Here is a 24,460-nt window from a genome sequence, read left to right as displayed (position 1 = left end):
AATCATAAAAAAGTTTCCAAGTTATACAGGGTGTTTTATATTCGACCGACAACGCACTACCACAGAGAGATCAAGAAATGATTCATTCTGATATAGGAATACGAACCCTTACGGGGCTGAGATATAGGGTGCTCAAAATTTTAAATCAAAATAAAAAATTTGCTATTTCAAATTTGGTGACCAATATGCTCCTTAATAAAGTAATATTTTGACATAAATAAACTTTGGAAAAATTTAACCAGTGGCGCGATGTCAGGGCTAGTTGTCACTTTTATCCCCCTATTTTTTACGCCTCTGGAGCAAACTCTTTTTTAATTTTGTTTTAAAATATCTGATTATTTTTAGTTAAAAAACTAATAACCCATTTATCAAACATTATGTTATGGTTTGAAATTTCTGCGTCTTGAAAAAACAATGGTGCTTTAATAAGTCAATATTGTAACAAGAAGATTTTCCTAAAGTTATATTTTTCAAACAATAAAATGTATAAATGAAAACTATAAGATTTTTTCGATTGTTAGATTTATGGAAAAAAACCAATTTAAAACAAATATAAACATAGTTAAGATACAAGGTGAAACTTGCATTATACAAATGGCTGCAGTAATCATTTTATATAAAGAACTACATTTTTAATGAAAATACAAAATCCATTTATTCCTTAAACACCAATTCACTTTATAGTAACAAAAATATTTGATCCTGATTTACTCTATAAACATTTCAAGAGCTATGTCTATTATAATGCCAATGAATGCCGCTGCCATTTGCATTTTGTGTTTCGCAGTGATAACAGACCATTAAATTCATAGTTAATAACTTTAATGGTATGCGCTTGGAATGCAAATCCCTGGCAATGCTCTAGAAAATATAAATGTTCCGTTTCAAAGTTGATACAGATGGTATTAGAGAAAATTATTTAGTCGTAGTGAGAGCGATACTCGCTGGGATATCTTTATTGAAAATATAGGAACAATTCCATGTAGAATACGGTTTATTTCTTGAATTGTCCTCATATAGGAAAACTCTTCTGGTTTTTAGGGGAGGCTCCTTTTTGTGCGCATCGACTCGTTTGAAGCAGGATACTGCGAATCGACTAAATGTGTCCCGAAAAATCATCTTGAGGATGCTAATACGGTTTCTGGAAACTGGATCTGTTACCAACTGTAAAATCCAGAGTAAGAACGCTATTGATGATTGTTACTTAGAACTTATCTTCGCAACTTCGTAATACCAGCAAAATCCTGAAAAGAAAACTTTATAACCTAATGTATCGATCATAACAGTAAGAAGAAGAATCCTGATGTGAGATCCAAGCGACTTCGTTTGTTATTATTTGTTGTTATTTATTTGTAATTGATCATTTTGATTGGTTTTTTTGGAATTAGGATTTAATAACTTGCTATAGAAAACAATTTCAATATAAATTCACTATTTTTTAATCCGTAACTGAACCTGTTCTCAACAGCTATTTCTTATTCTCTTACATCAATAAATTTCGTTTAAACACCATACATCAGCATTCATTCTAACAAATCATCCAATAAAAAAGAGATAATCCTACTCGGGACGTGGGTAAGAGGATTGTTATAAACTGTGCAATTCAAGAATTTGCGATGTGACTTTAGATGACCGTATTATTTCCATCAGATGTCGAGACTCGCAACACCGTTTTTCCATTTGACTAGCATTTATTGGTGTGACTAAGCTGGCACATTTTATTGGAGTCAAGGAAAGTCATTCATTGTAACATAGACAATTTATGTAATGCAATTACGTTTACTTACTTACTCTTTTGTCTCTACAGTCCATAGAGTAAACATATCCACTTTTATTTTTCATTTTCTTCAAAACCAAGTTAAATATTTTTTGTATCTGTAGTTTTATTTTTTTCTCTGTCTATCACAATATATTTGGTTTCAACCGTTGTTATCATCACGTCCATATTATTAACCAATGCAAAACTTGTTCAGTTTGAATGATTCCCCGTGATTCGAATAAATTTTCCTCATTATATATACATATTACAAACAAAAGTTTTTAGTATTTTAGCTTCTGTGGCTGTCAAAGTAATTTCAATTAGTTTTATCATATTTCCATGTACTTTAAAATATGGTACAATATTTTTCTATTCAAAGAAATCATAACCTCGCTAAAAATTAATAAAAAGTTCATAGTTTCATGTTTTTTTCAAAAAACTTTTTCCAGTGCATTCTTGATACTAACTGATCAGTCGTAGTTTCTCCTGTTCTGAAGCTACACTAATAGTCTCCTGTTGTTTTTTCAACAATGAGAGGTAATAGATTCATTATAATCATCATCATCATTTAGTGGTGCTTAAAACTGAAATTCTACGATAATTTTCATAATTCGGTAGGCCTTTTCATGTATAAGACAACTTTATTTGGCATTGACTTTTGAATCTAAACAGTACTCAAAAAATCGTTAACTATCCTTTTAAGACGTTCCTTCCCATATTTCAGTAACTCTGCATTCCAAAGTTAATATTTCGCTGTTTTCATCATATTCGACACTATACTTACTCATTTCTATCTCCAAAGCTTTCACTTATTATGTTTTATTTACCTAGCAATTATTTGCTCCTGCTTTAATAGAAATGAATTTTGGGTTGATATCCCCTGACGTTTTTGTTAACTACATTGTACTGAGATCCCTTATCTTTGATAGTAGGTTTTCTTCTATTTTGCTTTGTTCTAATACCTCCTTGGTTTGACCGAAGTGAAAATATCTTACATATTTTCATACAGCCTTTCATTTTGTTTTGTTTGAAAAGAAAACATTTTTTCTCTGACCAAATTATTTTCCATGATAAATTCCCTGCACTTATACTTGATCGACTCTTTTCTTTAATTCAATATGATGACTGTATTTTCGTTTAGGTCACAATAAAGCAGTTATTCGAATCTCCGAATTCATCGTGTTGTCTGAATTCTTTATTTTTACCAATAATACATTTCGTTGTTATTGTTTCAGCCGCTCCATGAGAACAACCGTCGCAGGTCTCCGGTGGGCAGTACTACGAGCAGACGTCCTAAAGCCACCTCCACCCCTCAGCTTTTAGAAGCATCCAGCTCCGAAGAAAAGTGAGTATAATCCAATCCACATATATAAAATTATACAGTTTGCAAACCTAACCATTTTCTTAAGTCTTAATTACTTAATGACTTGTCTACACACATTTCTGATTGAGGTTTTCACTTTCTTAAGATTTGTTGGTTTTCTCTTGAATACTTTGCTTTTCAAGTACCAGAAAATCTTCGGTAAAATAATTTTAAAAACAACGAAGTAAAATCATACAATATTTTGCTAAATGAGAAATTCTCATTTAGCTAAGATTCGCTATTATATGCTCAGCACACTGAGTGGACAGTACATGGCGAACCTCGTTCAAAAACGTAACTTCCTAATTTCAAGATGAGTCTAGTATTTTAATTGACCTAGAAATGACTACGACATTTAATAGGGATCTAGTTTATTTTAATTTGTATAGAGAATTATTTTTCAGTTTAACTTTGCACTAGTTTTTGGTTACTCTTGCAAATTTGTGCTAACTACGCTTAAAATTTTTGCTTTTACTATTTTGCTCATGCTCAATTTATAAGCTTGTCGCACATCTTTTTCAACTCTTGAGCCCTTCCGTCCGCGATTCGCTACGTCTCTTTTTATTCGCTAGCAGGCATCAGAGATGGAAGTGTCGATTGCCGCTCCCGCTAAGTGCGAGGTTCGACAATAATCCGGTTTGTACACATATCGCCAGTGGAGATTCATCGGAAACTGACTGAGATTTATGGTCACCATACATGACCGCTCGCTACGTCCGCAATTAATGCAGGACTTCTACTGAGGGTCGTAATAGTAGACAATAACGAACAGAGTTGAAGACCGCCGGTTTCAGAAGCGATTGTACAGAAGATCAACATTGAACTACTTAAAGATCGGAGGGTCACTAGCCGTTAACTTGTTAAAAGAATTTCTGAAGGTTTCCAAAGCACATTGAAAGAATTTTCACAGAAATGTTGGGATATCGCAAGATATGTGCTCGCTGATTCCGCTGGATGCTGACTGATGGACAGACACAAGAAGCAATTTCTTGAATGTACTCGCAAATTACTTCAACAATGTGAGAGGGTAGGCAACAAGAAGAAGTTGTTGAACTCTATCGTTACAGGAAATGAAACGTGAATGTTTCTTTACACCCCCGAACCAAAACAACAATCTGGTCAGTGATTCTGGTTCACCGCCAACAAAGAAATTCAATTAAACATAATCGACAGGAAAGGTTATAACTACTGTTGGATGGAAATGGGGTACTTCTCATCGTTTTCATGGAACTTGGGACGACAAATATTATGAATATTCCAAACTCCGGCGAGCAAACTACCCCACGCTACTCATAAAAAGAAAGGGGCTTAGGAAGGAATTTGGGTGGACTGTTAAGCGCCACCCCAGGACTTAGCCCCCAGTGATTATCATCTCTTCCCCAAGCTAAATGAACAAGTAGTAAACGCTTTAAGAGCGATTTCTTCGACTAAGAAATAAAAAAGCTGAACTACCGTTTTCAAAAGTGTGTCAAAAAAACTATGTATATATTAATAACGATAAATAATGTTTTCTATTCGTGAAATTCATGAGAACCTTACTTCGGTACTACCCTCTTTTTCAGATCCGATTCACAGCTTGAAAATTTCAATTATTATAGCTATTATTTTAGTTTCTTTCTTGTTATTCAAGCCTCGCTTCGTGATCAAATTGTTTCATATAGTGTTCAGTAAACTTCAAATTGTGTTTTTATCTTCATATCAATCCAAATTATATCCATTTTGTTCTATAATTATACAATCATAATTTCATGAATTGCATTGAAAATGTTATCATCAATATTATATTAATATTCCCATATGCACAAAAAATATCGTAACATGTGCTTATTACGTTTCAATTAAATAATATTGATATTGCAAATAATTCAAAATGAATGATTTTGGAAATCCTATAAACGTGTATTGGTTTAAAACTAGAAATTCGCTTCTGTGCATGTATTCGGCAGGAATTTGTATTATTGCAATCTAAACTCGGAAATACCAACAAAAAATATTTGGCTTCGTATAGCATCGTATTACATGTATATCCAATATACTTGAAACTACGATGATAGATCGGAATCTCTTCAATCAGTAGACAATTATTTACGGCATCCGATTAAATTATAATCCTTCTAACATAACTTTAAATTAATAATATTTCCACATTCAAGTAACATACCGATTCAGAAAACCATAGCAATGACTTTGTTCTATCCCCTACATATATACAAAATTCTAATCTATCTCATATCTGCCGAGACAAATTCAACTGCAGAGAATAATATTATAGTTAACCAGTAATGTGAAGTTATCTTCGTTTTCACATAATTTGCCTGCTAATTGCAACAAGAAGTTGTTACTACAGAAAACTATAATCTTCGTCTTAAGCTACAAATAAAATTGCTGAATGGCAGTAGTATAAGTACTTTGATTTTACTCAAGGAAACTGCAGCATGATGCGCTTAAGAACCTAACAATTACAGATGTTGTACGGCACCACGCTTTGGGATTTGTACTGAAGACTGATTAAAATTAAATTCATCAGTTAAGCGGTTATTATAAAATGACAAAAGCGTTATTTAATGAGCTATTGAAGATAGTGCCATCTCAAAATTCTAAACATCACAATCGCTGGAAAAACTTCACTGGTTAGAAAGAATATTTCATGCATTATCTATAACACATATAACGAACACTAACTATTATATAATGGAACTAAACTCAAATTTACAAATACAATAATTAAAAAAAACTTTTATCCTTTTTTTCTGTGAGGGTTCGAAAAATTTTCACATACGAATATTTTTTAACCAATGCTATGAAATGTTTCAATCTCCTCATCGCCTCCGTACGTTCTTAAACAGCATTACCGAGAGAAGTAATTTCACACTATTATTATTCAAGCCAACCAAGAATTGTTCCATGACAAATTGATACCGCACGTTTTCCAAACGAAAATATTGAATCTCTCACAGTAACTTTTATGTTTGGTAAATGCAAGACAAAGTGAATTCCTGTTTAGAAAATATCTTTTAGTTTATTTTAAACAGTTGTCAAAGAAATTAAAATAATCAATATTTTGATAACAGTACCCTATGATGCCGTATACCATATTCATCAAAAACTGTCTAGATATATCAAGATGACAAAGAAGATTTAATTTCGGTTGAATGAAATTACTCGATAATAAAACCAATTTTCCGGAATTTCACAGTCACTGGAATATTTCACGAAGAATATTCAATGCTCGATCGTGCACGAAGAAGTCACACGCTTTTTTCAATTTACAAAATGGCAAAGGTACAAAACATCCCGTGAGAATAAATAAATTTGGTTCCATGATAAAGGATATAGTGAAATTTATGTAATTTCTGAATATAACGATCATTTGCGAGTATTTTATTTAGATCTTTAAATTGTAAAGCCCCATAGAGGTTGGAAATCTAGCCATTTTGCTGGATTTCAATATGAAAAAGTGTAGTGGAATCGATTATGCCTTCAGTTCCACTAAAACCTGAATACAACAATGCTGGATAAGAACACTACATTTCCCCACTCGTTTCAACTTCGACCTCCGCTAATAATGCAATTACTGATAGTCCGGAGCCAGCAACATAAATACACGACCAAATTCCTCTTCAGCGATAATTAGTAGAATACATCAGAGAATGCATCACTAAAACCTAGTGAACGTCAGCTGCGGCTTGGTGGGTGGGATGAGTGGCAGTAGTCTCCCATGCACGACAAAAAAAATAAATTCAGTCATTTCCTCCCAACTAAAAATTAGTGAATTTATAACTGTCCCAATATTTAGAAGAAACAAAACCAGCAGCTTACGATACTATATATTATACGTCAGCTGGAGCCTCGAACATGAAGAAAACTTCAGTAATTTCCTCTCAAATAAGAATGTTATTGGTGATAGCTTATATGTAACTGTGAATAAATATATAAGTCAGCTGACTATATCTTGATGGAAAAACCTTTCAAAAATATTACGGAATATTAATTTTATAATAACACTCGTATTGGAACGTGATGCCGAATTATTAATTATAAGTTATTTCCTCCGAGCTGAAAATTTGTGAGCTGATTGTTAAAATACTATTGTGATAAATTTTAAAAATCAGCTAGCAGTAATTCGAGGGAAACCTGGTCAGCTGATGCATTTATATAACCAGAAGATTTATATATTTATTCACAGTTAAATTTAAGCTGTCATCAATAAAACTTTTATTTGAGAGGAGATCACTGAAAGTATAATTTTTCTTCATGTTCGAGAAGCCAGCTGGCGTATATTACACTATAGTATAGTCAGCTGATTGTTTCTTCGAGTTATTGGGATAGTTACAATTTCAACATTTTTAGCTGGTTACCGCTCATCACACCCACCAATCCGCAGCTGACATTCACTAGGCTTTATTACATAACTCTTTGATGCATCTCACCAATTGTTTGTCGAGAGGAAATCATTAAGTAATTTTTCTCACTTGTACTCACTTATTAAGTTATTTATAATACAACTCGAGAAAAGAATCGTTGGATTGGTTTTTCTTTTACCTAGTTGAGGTTTACCTAGATAAATAAATTTATAGTTCTATAAATTTTAATTGAGAACTGAGAAATAATTAATTTTTCCTGTTGTTTTCTTTCAACTATTTTGATTTTATTCCTATTGAGAAATTTATGATGTAGGTGATCTATTGATTAATATAAATACGAAAATTGTCAGTGTCACTATCATATTTTTATAAAGACTGAAAGTAGTCGAATGAGGGGAGAAGGAAGGGAAGAACTAAAAAACCAATATAAAAATAACTAAATTAGGATACAAAATTATAGGTAATAGGTAATAATTAGTGTATAAGTCCATAGCCAAAATTAAACCAGTAGGCAACATTCCCGGAACTAAGTAAGTCGTTTACAGAGTAGGAGGCATTTTCCAGTAAATATGCCCTCAAATTATTGCGGAATGTATGCTAACGAATTAGGTAAACGGATTCAAAGATGAATAAGGAAGGAAGAGTCAGAAGTTTTTTAATCTTTTAAAGAAGTCCCCGCAGTAAGCCCTGCTGTTTAGTCCGAGTAAATATATCGTTCATAAACAGAAGAAACAAAATGAGCCTAGTACTGAGCCTTGGGGCACATTCTATTAGCTTGCAGCAATTTGTTAATTAAAATATTTTGATTAATACAATCGAAAGCCTTAGAAACATCACAAAAAGTTGTTTCAGTGGAGTGAAGGCTGTTTAGGCTAGAGTAGACATTGAAACACAATATTGATTGTTGCAATAAAAAATATATTCCTTACCTTACTTAATAATAGAACTTTTTATTTCTGGTAAATCATGATTTAATTCATAACATTTAAAATCAGCATTTCATTAATAGCTTAAAAATGTTCACATTATTTCTATTCGTGGAGTTGGAGTAGATTTTTCTCACTATTGGAGTGCACATGATATTAAGTACCTTTATTTGCACAAACTAATGTTGTTTTCCATTTTGTGCAAATAATAAATCTCATAATCGAGGCCAAAACTAAAATATCCTTTGTATGGAGAATCCGTCCTAATATCCTGTTTGGAAATGATGTCCATTTCACTTCAACTGTTACGTAATATTACGTTGACATACTATAAGGAAGAGAAAAACCAGGAAAGCTACATAAAAGATCAAAATTCCTGATATATACAAAAGGAAATGAAAGTGAACATATTTTTGAATAAAGGTTGTCTTATCATTGATTCCTAAAGTACTAAAAAAGACATTATGCAATAGAAGCTCCTTAAAGCGTAAATTTTACACTTTTCTCTTCTTTTACACTAAGCACTACGTTGGTGTTGTCGAGAGGTTGGATTGCCTCGATGTTGTATTTTGAGAGCCGTTGTTCGTGACCGCTGGCATATTTAGTGGTTACTATCTATAAATCCGATGAGCTAAGTATTTCAAAATCAGGATACATCAACGATGTATTTTAGCAGCTTAAATTGGAATTTATGGATTTCTTTGGTGTTACTTTTTTTGACACATCCTTATAGTTGAATCCCGTAAGTCCAAGTCGGTTTCAGAATTTGTTTACAAGTAATTTATTATATAATGAAATTGTGAATTCCCTTTCCAGCAACCAATCCATTTTATACCTGATAACGATTTCTTCTCATCTCTTCTCAATGTTAGCTTTTTAGTGGTGCTTAGATTTTAGATTCAGCCCTAGAAATTTTGCTGTATCAGCATTTTTGAAATTAACATGTACAGATTTTTATTTAAAGTTATTCTCCTTTTTTTAGTCTATAAATATATTTTACTAATTGATATCTGTAGGTTGTATGCCGCTTCTTCGTGGATGTCCTTTACTATCAGTATAGCGGTGTCTTCAGCAAATGTTAAGTTAAGGACCGGTCCAAACAAAGTTGAGTTTGTTTCAGCAACGGTTTCTTCAGTATGTATTCGAGCCGTCATTCGCGACACTTTGCAAATGCTCTAGTCACCTTTTTTTGTAGTGATTTATATGATATCGGCTGTCCTGTGTACTCAGTCAATGTGGCTTCCCTTGAACCAAAACTTATGTGCATTTATTAATTTTCTTTCGTCAAGTATATTACAGTCGAACCTCGATAAGTTAAATACCTCCCAAACTCGAAGAAATATTTCATCCCCTTTCCCTTTAAGCACCAAAATCTCCATTGCTCGAAATTTTAACTCTCTATAAGTCGAAGTAATTAGTGAATAAACCCCTGTATCTCTAATATAAAATTATTACTATAAGAATTTTATTTGGATTATCAATTCTATGAAATAGAATATATAACTGGCGTCAGGTTTTCTGCCGGCGATTATAAAATGTAGACTTAATTGGGATTTACGGAAATTCACATCAATTTTGACCTCCACGCGAAGAAAATGATTAACAATGAGTGTGATACGTAAATTAAAAACTTGAGTCTTGCTGAAAAATTAAAGTGCTCGAAGAAGTGAACATTAGACAAAAAAGAAAGATGTTGCGGATCAATTTGGTATACCATTAAGTACTCTTTCGACGAACATAACATAAAGAATGAAGAAGATATCACAAAAAAAGTTTGGTCAAAGCTTATCGTGCAAAAGACGGCGAACTCCCGAGTTTCTCTACTTGGAACAGTGATTACTAAAGTGGTTTAAACAGGGTCTCCATGAAAAAATAAGCATTAGTGGGCCAATTTTATATAGTTGAAGAAAAAGTAGATTTTTGTTAAAATATCGATTGAATAATTCATTTTTGTTATCTTTAGAGAGTACAGGTTGTCTCTGTAAAAGGTGCGGATTGTCAACATTTGGCATGAGCCACACCTGACCTTCAGATAGTAGTGTAGAATTATTTATTCCGTTAAACACAAACACAAACATAAAGAAAACAGTAATTTATTTAGTCGTTTTCTCTTTGAAAATTGTATAATCCAAGTGATATAAACGTCTACAGAATGGAATGATAATATTTAGTTTCTGAGAACTAAACATGTAGTTGTCGACTATTGACAATTGGTAACTTAAAATTGCTATATATATTCATTTTCTTTTTAGAAACTTGTTGATTAAAATTTTGTCACTGTGTTTTTTGACAAGAAGATTTATTTTCACAGTTGGAGTACAATTTTGTAGACACATTTTCTCCCTTGGATTCTTTAATATTTAATAACGGGTTTTGTCTCTATTCACACTTTCTCTACCCGCTTCTCTCATTTTTATATTTTTTCCATTTCTCCTGGTAGTTTTCCTCCTGAAGCAATCATGCTAGAAGTTGGCAATTCCTGGTACAATTCAATCTCTCGTTAAGAAGGGTGCAATGAAGAATTTCTTCATAACATATCGTGAAGTTGCCGGTTATTCTATTCCTCTAAGGTATTAACATAAAAGTATACACAAATTAGAAAAAAAATCTTATACCTGTGAGTTTAATGTTATAAATACGAGTAGTTGAACCATTAAAAAAATTAGCAGTGGACACAGCAGTTCAACGACTTCTATTATCTATCTACGAGTATATATATATATACCATCATTCACAAAAACTATTTTATATTAAATTTCATGCTCTCTTGCACACATACTTCCTTTATTTCTGTTTTGTATAACCCATTAAGTACCTTTTTACGTAATTTGATCATACACATTACTTACTAAATTCGTATAGCGAAACAGTATATTCTCATTAAAATTATAAAAGGTGTGCAATTTTATTACTCCCCACTTTATCCTAAGTATCCTTATAAACCATTTATATTCCAGAGTTAAATATTTATAATCAATTTCCCTGGCGGCGGAGAAGAGTTTCCACTCCAATCGGTAATTGAACATCAAGAATAATAATTTTATGAGCGATTACGAAGTGTTAAAAATCGATAACTATTAATCGTATTCAAAATATCAATTGTCAGTTGATTATTATATAATGATAATATGATATAAATAACAGGATATGAATATTCTGTATTATTAAATAGAAAAATTCTGGTCACAGTACAAACAGAATTACTGTTCAAGTACGAGGGTGTATTGATATCTAGTTAGCCTAGACCAGTTTCATGTATAAACAAAATATTGCGTTACCATAGCAACGAACAATAACTTATTAAAAGTGTTAGTGAAAAGTTTGACTTCAAAAAAGTAAACCAGAGTTACGCGATAAATTAAAGAAAAAAGATGTCCACCGAAATTGTGGAAATCGAAAAATTGGAGTATCGAGACATGACTGATCGGGAAGGCCAGTTTCTGTGTGAGACCCCGAAAATATCGATGCAATTCATGACATGATTTTATCAGATCGTCGAATTGAGCTAAACGGATATTTGAAGCGCTGAATATTTCATACGAACGCTTTTATCATATAGTTCAAGTCAATTTGGATATGATAAAAATTGCTGCAAAATGGATCCCCAAATGTTTGAATGTTGACCAAAAGCGTGCAAGGGTAAAAGCATCGCGTTCGATCTGTGCTCGATTTGAAAACGATGTAGACTTCTTAAACAGAATTGTTACTATAGATGAAACTTGGGTACATTTCTACGATCCAGAAACAATAATATTTAGTGGGAAAAAGGTATATGAATAAAATTACTCCTAAACATACATATCAAGTGTCAAAAATAAAAAGCTTATTGCAAAACCTCAAAAGTATGTAGTTATGGAGAAAATATTAATAAACATTTTCCCGTGAAAATTACTTAGTTTTAATTTAAGATAACTAATATGTGTTTATCTTCAGTATTTGAGAGCTCAATAATTCGAGTCACAATTTTGTCGCGATATTAAGGATCCACTCACAAAAAATCAAACAACGACGCAGACGGAAAAAATGTAATACGATTAATAATTGAAAAATTAGTTTACCACACCAAAATATATTCTTTTTAGAAAATACTGACAAATGGAAACCCTGACTATTATTTTTTTTAGCAAAATTACACAATATTTGGCATTTTCTAGAATATATTTTTTTTTTCAGAAGAACAGCTGAAGATACTGAACAGTCAGTTTGTCATTCTACTACCTCAGAGAACAAAACTTCGGGAATGCGCAAGCAGTTATCAGGTAAATGTTTTTTAATTGCTCTATTATTAGAAGAGCGGTAATATCGGTTATGTAATTTATCAAGTGAGTTATAATCATTACTGCAAGTAGAATACTATATTTTATTTACGGCATTATATACAATTACAGAGAATGAACTTTCTTGTCAGTTACTTATAAAACTTAAGTGAATAGACTAAATCTTAGAGTTTTCTTGCTGTGGATGTCGGGTATATGTGTCTTCAAATTTAAGCAAAAATTTCTGCCAATCCTTTCATATTTTAGCGTTTTTTCATAGCCTCTATCCCATATCTATTCTTTTTCCCCTTTTAATTTCGGCATTTGTATTTTCCCAAGATTACATTGGACGTTCTCGTTTCCATTTCCTAGTTTGCCAATCCTTTATGCCGGGCTGTTGACCTCCATCCTACAAATATATTCAAATTAACAAAGCTGTTTTTCTTTTCATTTCTTTCAATATCAGGTTCTATATTCCAGTCTTCTTATTATTTTGTTTCTCATTCAAGTTTTTCCTGGTGAACGTCCTACTCTGCTGCTTGAATTTTACTATTGAGTAAACTTTCACTAAAATGAAAAAAGACTGGTCGAAGTACTGATTTGTACCGATTCATTTTGATATTTTATGTTATTTCTTGTGTTCCCAGAATATTTCTGTTTAACGTATAATAAAGTTCAATTATCGCCCTGATTCTTTTATTCACATTCCAGATCTCGCTGTCAAATACTTTTTAAATGTCTATAAAACAGAGGTATACTTTTTGATTTTCTTTCAGTTTTTCTCTAATATCTGAATAAATGTTATTTAAAATATCAAATAACAAGATGTACTTTATGATTTGTTTTCAGTTTTTCTCTAATATTTGTATCTATGTAAATTAAAATATCAAATACAAGTAGTAATTTCTTAAGAATACGATGATTGTTTTTTGAAATTAAATTTTTTTTCAATCAATTTTACTTTCCAGCGAAAAGCGTACAATTTATCTATACCTTATACAAATTTTCCTCTGGTTGTCCCCTCTCCATATTAGAAGTTTCTAATATGGAGAGGGGACAACCAGTACATAAAATATGTTTCTTCTAATTCAAAACCAAACTTTAATGGTTCTGATAAAATATTCAAAAACATTCAATACATGTAGACTTGTAATGAAAACCGTGCTGTATGCCAACAAACCCTAAAATTAGTTATTTAGTGAAATCGGTGCTAAATACCATCGCCTATGACCTATCAAGCGCACTAAGTGCCAAATCGCAAAATGTCTGTGTAGTGTGCTTCGCAAACAACGGAAAAGGGTTGAAAAATGCAAAGTTGAGGATTTTTTTATTTCAAAAGTGCATCTACTTCTACCTTAAGTACAACAAAACTTCAGATTTCGATAGTCCAATGGATTCAGATATCAGCTGAAAATCTAGGCCAAGCTAGACTAGAAACACTTTAAATGAAATAGAGGTTTGGAGAAAAAAACATGTCAATGTTCAAACACTCCAAAATATGATCGTGCTACAGGTTGAATATGGAAGCCGCATGTCGGATTAAAAAAAAAGAAAAACCTGGAAGTTGTGATTCCTCTCTTAAATGCAGAAAAGGCTTTTTTTAAAACCTATTAGGTCTGCCCAATTCATAAGTTTTATTAGAGGATTATTTTTAAGTTACAGGCGCTAATATTATTTTTGCGGTTGGTGGCGTGTCATATTTAGTTCTGTTAAAATTGTTCACTAAATGAACACTTTCAATAAAATCGGATCATGTAATGTAAAGTTTTTTTTTAAATTAAACAAACGCTTTTCAACTTTTTCTCGTTTTTTTCTATTCCCAGTACTGTTAGGTATTAATATTCTTGAGCTTTTGTGAAGAGTCTAGCATAATTTTTGTTTTTTTCAACTACCTACTCAATGGAGTAAAAGCTGGAATTTTTAATGATAGTGTACTAATAAAGAGACTACTTTCTAAGTTTGGTCTATGTTCATTTTAAGATGTTTCTAGCACTAGCATTTTGTTTAATATTCTGAGAACATATGTACAAGTAATTAACACACTACTTATTATTACCACAACACCAACAATCACAATTATAGTGCCTGACGGGCGTTTAACTTGGTGATAGAAACGGGCGTCGGTGTAATTTTGAGTGTTGGTGTGGTGGTTGTAATTAATAGTGTGTTAAGTATGAAATATCACCGTTCCGGAAATTACAACTTAGTATATGTACAATTGTTTATTAGTCTGTGTTCTTCACCTGATTTCGATGAATAATCTGATCTAATTAAGTTGGAATCTCTGGAACGTTGGCGATATTCATACTGAATACACTGTTTATATCAACACTCACAATCACATTGTCTGACGCGCGTTTCGATAACTAAGTTATCGTCTTCAGGGACTGAAGGTAAAGGTACCAGTTTACCTGATATTTTCTGCCAAAAATAGCTAATGGGCTGGAACTTTTAAATAAAAAAAAGGTTTTAAAAATTCTATTTTCAAAGTAGTACTTATATACTTTAAAGTAGTTTAAAGAAATCGAGAAATGAATTGTTCTGACGTTAAATAGACGATGACGACATTTTTAGTGATTCTGTAGTCAAAAAGATAACAAATAAGAAACTATACCCTATTTTCAAATTAGGAAACCTGAATCACACCACTAAAAATCACAAGAAAAGTTAGTAAATTATAAGCGATGACATAAAATACTAGTTATACTAAAATTATATAGTCTGGAAATAACGAACTACAAACTAAATAATAATTTACCTAATAAACACACGATAACAGAGGGATTGTATATTATGGAAAACGACAAAAAAATACAACGAATTGTAAAATTGAAACTATAAAGAATTTCAGGGTCGTTTGTAAAGAAGTTACAGTTACAGTTGTCAAATTTGGTGACCCATGGAGTTTTGAAAAGTTTTCTAATTATTGATAAAGCAAATTTTAAAACAATGATAAGATCTGAGTTTTTTCTGAGCAATGGTAAATAATTCAGAATGAAGGAATCACAATAGACGAACTGCATTATTTCGAGAACAGAGAATGTTTATTCTTGGAAAATTGAGCTATATGTGAAATGAAGATCAGTTGAATAAAAAATTGGTTAGGTCTGCAATTGGTTAAGAAACTGTTTCATTACAAATACAAGAATTTAATTCGAAAATAGAAAAAAATCATCAAAAATCTCTATATGTTATATAGTTTAGCAGAATAATGTATTTTTCATCACTTCTTACCTGGATTTCTTTTATAGAATATTTCGTAGTAAGATTCGGTACCTATATAGAACTAGAAATGGTATGAAAAAGGGCTTATTTTCCTACAGAATACCTATTATTCTGAAAACGGTAATTTCAGTACTTGGAAACCAGATGTGGTACCTATAAAAATTGTTTAATCATTGAACTAATTGCATCATTATTAATTAAACATTATTTGCAACAAATAAACATTTTTCAATATATCAGAACATTTAATTACATCGCCTATTATTTGTTAAAATTAAAATACTAAATAAATTCATATAAAGTTATAAATAATTATTAATTGAAAATCTGTCTCACTATCATTACTAAAAAAAGAAACAATTATCATTTTCTATAAGATCATCAACAATTCTATCTAACTTGAACATTTCATCTTCTTTTTTGACATTTGCAACACATTTGCCAGTAAATGTTTATCACATTTTCCAAGGATTGCATTGGAATATCCTTTACATCTTTTAGTTTAAAAGTAGTATTTTTGACTGCCAATTCATTTTTTACTTGAGACCAAATCAATTCTATGAGGCTCAATTCACAATGACAAACATTTTTGCATATCTTTTTCTAATGTAGGTGTTGTTGGAACCTTTTCTACCCTACAGCTGTGGTAAGAGGCATTGTTCATTACAATTACAGCACCGTCTGGCAATTTCTTCAGAAATTCGGAAAACCAATTTTCCTAACCTCATGATAATCTACAGTTTTTTTACTTCCAAATATTAGCAATGTATTTTTAACAAATCCATGCTCAGATCCCTCATGAAGATTATTAAACGTTTGCCTTTTTAGATGCATTTTTCAACCTGCAGACAATCCTTTAAAAAAAGCATCTTTTTTATCTCGAATAGATATATTTATCCATATTTTGTAATTTGTATGACCTTCATTTAGTCATGTTTCATCAATAAATGAGTATCTGTACTCGCCTACACTGTTGATAGATCTTAGGTTTTTCTTTTGCACCTTACCATATCATTGCATTCTATCAAAATACTCTTTCTGTTTCGAAACACAGTCGATCTAGCAACTCCTAAAAAATAAAATTTGTATCCGTTAATACTAAAACGCGCTATCCAAAGTTTTTACAATTTTAAACACAGTGGCATTACCCTTTGTCCATGTCCATCATTTAAGATTTGTTTATACAAATTGACAACGTTTTACTTCTCTGTTGCCGATAAATGGCTTAAAATTACAGAACTCCTTTTTTGGGAGGACGATTGATGTTTGCTACTACTTGGAATCTTATATCGACTCCATTTTCAAATTAGTCCTGACTATTTTTATATTTTAATGAAAGATTAATAAGAACGTAAGAAAGTACAAAATGAACACTATTTGTTTACAATTTGGACAATTATCAATCATAATTGTATATGTCGAAAACGGTGAGTAAAACCGGCTGAGATTTGATCAATTTGAAATCTGCAGAATTGCTAACTTAAATTCAAATCAGTACTCTTAATTTAAAAACAGGATATATGCGTAAAAATTTTATAGATGATCTAGTGTCAATCTCACGTCCTAACTTAAATTCAAATCGGTCCTACTAGTTTTAGATTTTAGATTTTTCCATTTTCAAAAGATTTATCATTGTTTGTTTACATTTTTTTATTGTCATTGGAAACATTCTAGATGTATTTGTTGGTTTTGTAATCATCCTCTTCAAAATTATAAAATAGTAATTTAGATAACTATATAACTATATATTTCCTCAACTATTTATCGGATATTATATCGATAAAATGCCTAAAAATTTAAACAATGCGAAAAGTTTAAATGTAGAGTTGAGTAATTTGATTCTGAGTCTGATATTCTAGATTTATTACGGAAGCCGTATTTGTATTTTCGATAAAAACATGAGATTGGGATTATCACGGTGAAAAGTATTTGTTATGTTAAAATTGAAATAATCCGTATAATATTTTAAAAATTATGTTAATACCTGTTGAAGTTGAAAAACTGAAAGAGTCTCAAATTATGGAATATCTTTAGAAACTTGAGTCATAAATTGAATAATAGAAAACTCAACTTCTTGAAATCATAAAATGTGTAGAGATAAACATCAAGTATTTCTACTTCTACTTCATTTCTCACTATTTTCTATTCAATCTTACTGAAAATATTTAAGGTAATACTAAAAATTATTATGGAGATAATGTGGGCACTGATGAAACTCTGCAAGAAAAAGCACTAGCTGTGTGGTAAAAAGCTTAACAAATAGTGAATCCTGATGTTTGGATACAGACAGTAAGATACACTGAAAAAATAATACAATATAAATGAGATAGAGAAGTGGAATTTGATAGAGAGAATATGCATCCACATTATTTAATTGATGATTCTAATACCTAGTATAGTAATGGGTGAATGTGTATATCAAAAAAGGTTTGCGATATATTCACGATAAGTACAAAATTGACAGTGTCTGGAAATTGCCAAATTTAAAACAACTTTTCGATTTAAAAAATAACAAAACCTCAACACAAAAAAATTAATGTTTAGTTGATTCAAATTTTCAAAAACATTCTAATATTATGAAGTAAAATTTCTTGAATGCTTCATGTGAAAACTATAGCAGCTTCTCCAATCCATCTTCTTTGAGAAATTTTTGGATTTATATAGAGCAACACATTCTGAAAGTATGTGATGTATCACCCTCAGTTGACAAGATCGGGTTAGGATAACTATTAATATTCCTTTTATTTCTACTTACGACCATTACATAAATAGATCTCTTGTGATTATGATTTCTCAGAAGTTAGGTTAAGTAATGAAAACAACAGCTGCCATGTACATAGTTTTTTTACATTCAAAATGAGAAAAAAAATCCAAAAAGTAATGTTGCTGTAACGTAATCGTCTTAATCACGTAAATAAGGATTACGAAATGGATTTAACATATTACCTTCGCCATATTTGGGAAAACAGCGCATTCACCAAATATTCCAATATAGAAATGTGAGTATTAACTTTCAGTAACTAATATTGGCATATTCGGTACATTCGTTAATTAATACTTCATCTAATGATTTTTAGCATACTGTCTCACAACATGGTAACATAGGAATCAAATCATGACAAACTTCATATGTAGCTCTCTAACTCCAAAACACCCATAATAACTTTTCGATGAAATATTTAATGTGAGTTCCACAACATATGCGTTTGTCTCTCTCTTCAAATCTTCATTTGTTTCAAATCCATCAAGCCATTTTTCTAAATTTGGGAACAGAAACTAATCAGAGACAGCCAGACAAAGTTAATATGACGGAAGAAAGCTTTACTCGTAACAAAATTCGACTAATTTTTCTGCAAGGATAAAATAGACATGCTCATTGTCTTCACAGAGAAAAACTTCTTCCTTTTATATATCTTTGTTTTTTTTTTGAGGTTTTATATCAAAACGTATCAATATCAGCATAAAAGTCTGCGGCGAATGTACTTTTTAGTGGTGTATAATATACCAAGTTTCATCTACTGCGGAATGTCGGTGAAAAATTCACTTGGATTATGTTTAAAGATATATACATAAACATTCGTACGAAATTTTAATGTGAAGGAGCTTTTGATCAACATCCAGCAATCACGGCACTCACCTTGCAGATAGCTTTTTCATATAGAACCTGTTATGAAAAATATTACCTACCCTTCGATTGAAATATTCACCTTATCAGCTATCTCACGTAGCTGAATACAAAGACATTACGAATTTTATTAACTTTTTCTGAAATGGTTACAGTAAATGACGGTCTTGAACGTTCAGCATCCTCTATATTCATTAGCTCATTTTCGAAAGCAAAAAAACACTTAAAATCATTCCAGAGGACGGAATACTTCCAGTATGATATTTATATAACTTTTTCTTAATTTCTTTAATTAACTTTTCATGTAAAATATAATTTTTAACTTACAGTTGAAACTCTTTTTCTCTATATATTTATCCAATCTCAAGTGTTAGCAATCTCCGAAAAGTCGCTAAATAAAAACTTCTCTCCTTCGGCATGTTGACGCGTTTCACTCCTTTCTCTTGCTTTGTCGCCACGTTGATTATGAATAATTTTAGAAATAACCTTGATCGACAGTTTTTGTATCAGTTCAATCTGATAATATTTGAGCTGAGCAGTAATTTCATCAGAATAAGTACTGCTACTTTTCAACGAGTGAAATTAATGAAAATAAGTGTTAAAACTTTACTAGATTAATGTTTTTGGAGGTTACTCTTAGTTCTCTCAAAGTTTTAGTTCTAAACGTCGAAAAGGCGTCGGAAACAGTGGAGATTTAATATCTACAATGAATCAAAATTTCATTTGCTTAATATGAGATCCGTGGAAAAATAATTTATGGTAATTTTCAGTTCAGCTCAACTAACTAGCATAATACATCTTTTTTTAGTATTTCTTATAGTAGGTTGTGACTTTGGTTCTAAATCATCCATAAGTAGATTTTTTTTAACTCCGAATATAAAATTTTGTTGCAGCTTCAAGCCGAGAAACGGAAAGCGTTATTCAAAAATTCCGAAAAACATTCTCGTTGCACTTTCACCATCAAAGAAAATCGAAAATTATCGATTTAGAGAAAGATGATCTAGTTTCATCGCCGCCACCCTCTCTGGATCTGTGCGATCCATCCAAAGAGATGTCAATGCCCTCTCACGTGCCGCCTGCGACGGCCACGTGTAGGATCGATCCACCGGCATCCCCCACGCCACCTAGGATTCCCACACTAGACGACGATGTCGACGATTCGACGGGCGAGCAACAAGCGACGTCTGCCGCCTCCAATGCCGCCATCGAACAAAAATACAAGTAAGAATAATTATGTTTGTTCTAAAATGCTAGTTTACGTTATCTTGTGAGTTCATAGTACATTTGGGAAGTTTTATTATTCCTTTCGGGTAAGTTTATAACATATTATTCACAGGTTAGTTCCTTTTTTATTTATGTATTCATGATAGGAGTTTACGGTTTTAGTGGGAGAAGTATCCCCCCACCAATTTGTTCAGTTTATGCGCAGTTTCGATGGTAAGATAGATTAAAATGATTTGTCTATTCGACATAATGACGATATTGAGTTATTTGATACGTTTTTTCGCTGTCTTTCTTATCTCAAGATCAAATCTCGGCTTTTCTTTATTAGGAAAAAGTTTCCAAGAAATGTTATTCAGGTAAAAAGCTTTCAACGATATCTGAATTTCCAGATTAATTTATAAATGAATTTGTACTGTTAAAATTAATTAAAAATGAAAGGCAACGTGAAGGTCCCAAAGTTAACTGTAATATATGAAATATACTTGACAGGTTCGTTCATCAATGTAATCAATAAGCAGGACCGGAGTGGCGTTTCCCATAAGAGCATACTTTCCCACTTCCAATGTTTGACACGTATTAAAAAAACAGATCAGCAGGAAAAAATGTTATTGTATGTGAAATTTGTAGCATGAGTTGTAGGCATAAAGTGAGTTATGACTAATACCGAAAGTTTTATTCCATACTGTAACGTTTCACGGATGAAATTACTACAAACACTGTATTAACCAACACTGTACTGAGATATAACTTGTTTATCGTCCAGATTACATGTATAATTTGCTGCTTATTAATATTCAATTAACTACTGTGAGCTCTTGCCTACATATGCTCTTGTTATAATTCTAGAAACTTGTTAGACTACCCTTGTTATCTAACTGATCTCGTTTCAGAAACGTTCCACTACCAAATCGTCTTTCTTATAGTTCCCCTAAATTATTAAAATGCAATTATTCATAATGAAGTTTGTCGAAACTTTTAAATTAAAAAAGAATGAGGTCAAATTCCTTTGTAGTTATGATGTCCCGAATCTATTCTCAATCAAATATTGCAAGCATGGAATGCATACTCACCTAGTAATCCAACACATTATAGATTTTATTCATAATTCAAAATTTGATAAAGTATTATACAGGGACTTGATGCAGAAAATTCGGTAGTTAGAAGATGACGTGAAAATAATGCTGTGAAAAAATTTTCTCATACGACCCTAAAGTTATTAGCCTAAATTATACATTGGAACATTATGAATTTTAATGGATGATTACGGATATCCATGTAGTGTTTGTGACGCAATAAATAATTCTACAAAACTATCTGAAGGCCAGGGGCGACTCTTGCCCAATGGTTAACAATCCGTAACTTTTATAGGGATAACCTGTACAATCTAAAGTTGGTAAAAATGAATTTTTCAATCGATTTTTTAAGGTTCTCTTTATTTTACTTGATAAAATTTATGTTTTAGGAGATATGTAGTTTTTTAAATGGTTGTACACGCCAAGAAAACCGTTCGCAATAAAGAGACATTCTGAAGAAAATTATCATGAATTATTGTAATTATTTATTGAAAATATTTACAGGAGGTATTTAGAACACAATCAAACCTTTCTAACGAACATTGTATACTTACATAAGAAAAAAGTTGAACTTGAATCTACGGAGGATATTTCTTTGAACTTGGAAGAGCATTCTAAGGTTCTGCCTTATAGCGTTACAATAGAATTTTATTCCATCGATCATTTTGTTCCTTACGTTTGCCAGTGTTGCATATAACAAGATTTTATAGCCCTTAAATCCATTGTGGGAAGTGGTGAAGGGCTCCATCGTGTATAAACCACATATGTCTCTGCAAAAGAAGAATATTACAAAACATGGGTGGTGAACCAAAGCTCTTGTCTGCTTCATTTACACTAGGAAATCAATCACTATACTTCAGCACTGTAACTTGAAACCGCAAAATTATAGAAAAAATTGCATTATTATAGTACCGTCTATGAATAAGCACTGTCTACAACTGTCCTCTTTAAGAAATACTGTTACTTCATATAGAATCCTCTTACATATTGGCATTACTGGTAACGAACCTGTGTAATAAAAGAAATATCAACATTAAGCCTCCCAACCGAAAGCATTCAGTTATCCAATGATTTAAAAAAGTTATTTAAACAAAAAATCTACTAGTCACGCAAGAATACTGGACCAAAATGCATTCTAAGTTACAATATGAAATCCAGAAAACTGTTCCATCGCCCTTTTTTAGTAAGAATGCTAATCAGTAAGGTAATCTCACGTACATTCACCTAAAGATTCCAGAACCATCTTTTTATGCTTTCAGTACAACAGCGCCTCATGTCAAGCAGCTGTTCACCAGCAGTACTAATTTGAAAAAGAGTTTGGACTCTTAATCATCCTGACATAAATCTATAATTTATCGTACCAAAAAGAAGTTATTTTATACTTAAAAAGGCCATAATTACCTCTCCAAACTATGAATGCAAGATTCGTTTTGCACCTTCTAACATTTCTTCTATTCACAACCCTCGATAATTTATATTGACAAAAATATTCTAGCTTTTTGTTAACAATACATGTGTTTTTCTAATCAGTTTTTTCATCAATAATTTCTATAGAATATCACATTAACCAAAATCTCTAGATATTTGATCTCGCGTCACTTTTGATCGTGGAAATACTGATTTTAAGCTTTGTTTTTATCATTGAATAGAAACTATATCGGTACAATTTGTGCTATTTGAAATTAAATTAAAAACTGATAAAGCTTGCATAAAAGCTTGAAAAACGGTTATACTAATATTGAAATAGTTTTTTGTATACAAAACTTTAAAACAAATGTGCATAATCCAAATGTGAAAGCATGTATTATAAATTGAAAATATAAAGCATGATTTCATTTTTTTGCAATATAAACCTGGTTGAATGCTAAATGTTAAAATTAGTGAATTAATTCACAAAACAAATTTTTATATAACAACTCAGTTATTCTTCATCGATAAACGATTTAAATAATTGCACAACAGCAAAAAGTTATAACAAATATACGCTTCGTTTATAATTTTTTAATTGAAAGATTAACTAGCTCAGGCAGCATTGGTTGGCAAAAGTTGCCTTTACACTGTACGGGGGTTGTATGGAAAATTTTTGACCTTAACCTGAAGATATCACTAAAATTTCAGTCTTTTGGACAATCTGTTGACCATCAAGTGAGTCTTGAATAGTAGAATTGATTATCGAGCGGTCATTAAATATTTGTTTTTGATAGACAATTCACCTTCGCAAATGTGTACGGAGAGTCTGCTCCATAATTTACGATTGTAAAATTTTGGGCAGCTTAATTCATATGTGGCCGATTCACTTGATGACGACAGACGTCTAAAAACTCCGACAACCAGCGATATCATCGAAAAAGTTCAATAAATGGAAGGTACTGCACGATTGTAGAATTGAGGCTAGAGAGATAGAAAACAAATCGGCATATCAAAAGAACGGATTTGCTATACATTTACTGAAGATTTATGCATGCATAAACTATCAGCAGCACGAGTCGTTTTTTGTGTCGATTCATCACTATAGAGGAAACCTGGATCCACCGCCAAGCTTCTGAAACGAAAAGACCGCAAACCTACTTCGAAATAGTCAAAGACGGTTTGATTGACCAGAAAAGAATAACAGGAGAATATAACGCATCATTACTTGATAATAG

The 24,460-nt window shown here is 31.6% G+C and overlaps 1 protein-coding gene across 1 annotated transcript in view; it reads left to right on the top strand.

Moving 5' to 3' along the window:
* The window catches only part of LOC130442985 (uncharacterized), a 243,292-nt gene that overhangs the window by 121,549 nt on the left and 97,283 nt on the right, over positions 1 to 24,460 (top strand). The window contains exons 6-8 of the mRNA XM_056777409.1: positions 2,995 to 3,104; positions 12,586 to 12,671; positions 20,412 to 20,739. Of these exons, the coding sequence (XP_056633387.1) occupies positions 2,995 to 3,104; positions 12,586 to 12,671; positions 20,412 to 20,739 (524 nt within the window). The remainder of the gene's footprint in view (positions 1 to 2,994; positions 3,105 to 12,585; positions 12,672 to 20,411; positions 20,740 to 24,460) is intronic.

Source organism: Diorhabda sublineata, chromosome 4 (assembly GCF_026230105.1).
Source record: "Diorhabda sublineata isolate icDioSubl1.1 chromosome 4, icDioSubl1.1, whole genome shotgun sequence".
Taxonomy (NCBI): Eukaryota; Metazoa; Arthropoda; class Insecta; order Coleoptera; family Chrysomelidae; genus Diorhabda; species Diorhabda sublineata.
The sequence above is the reverse complement of the archived record's forward strand: the minus strand, read 5'-3'. Positions and strand labels throughout refer to the sequence as shown.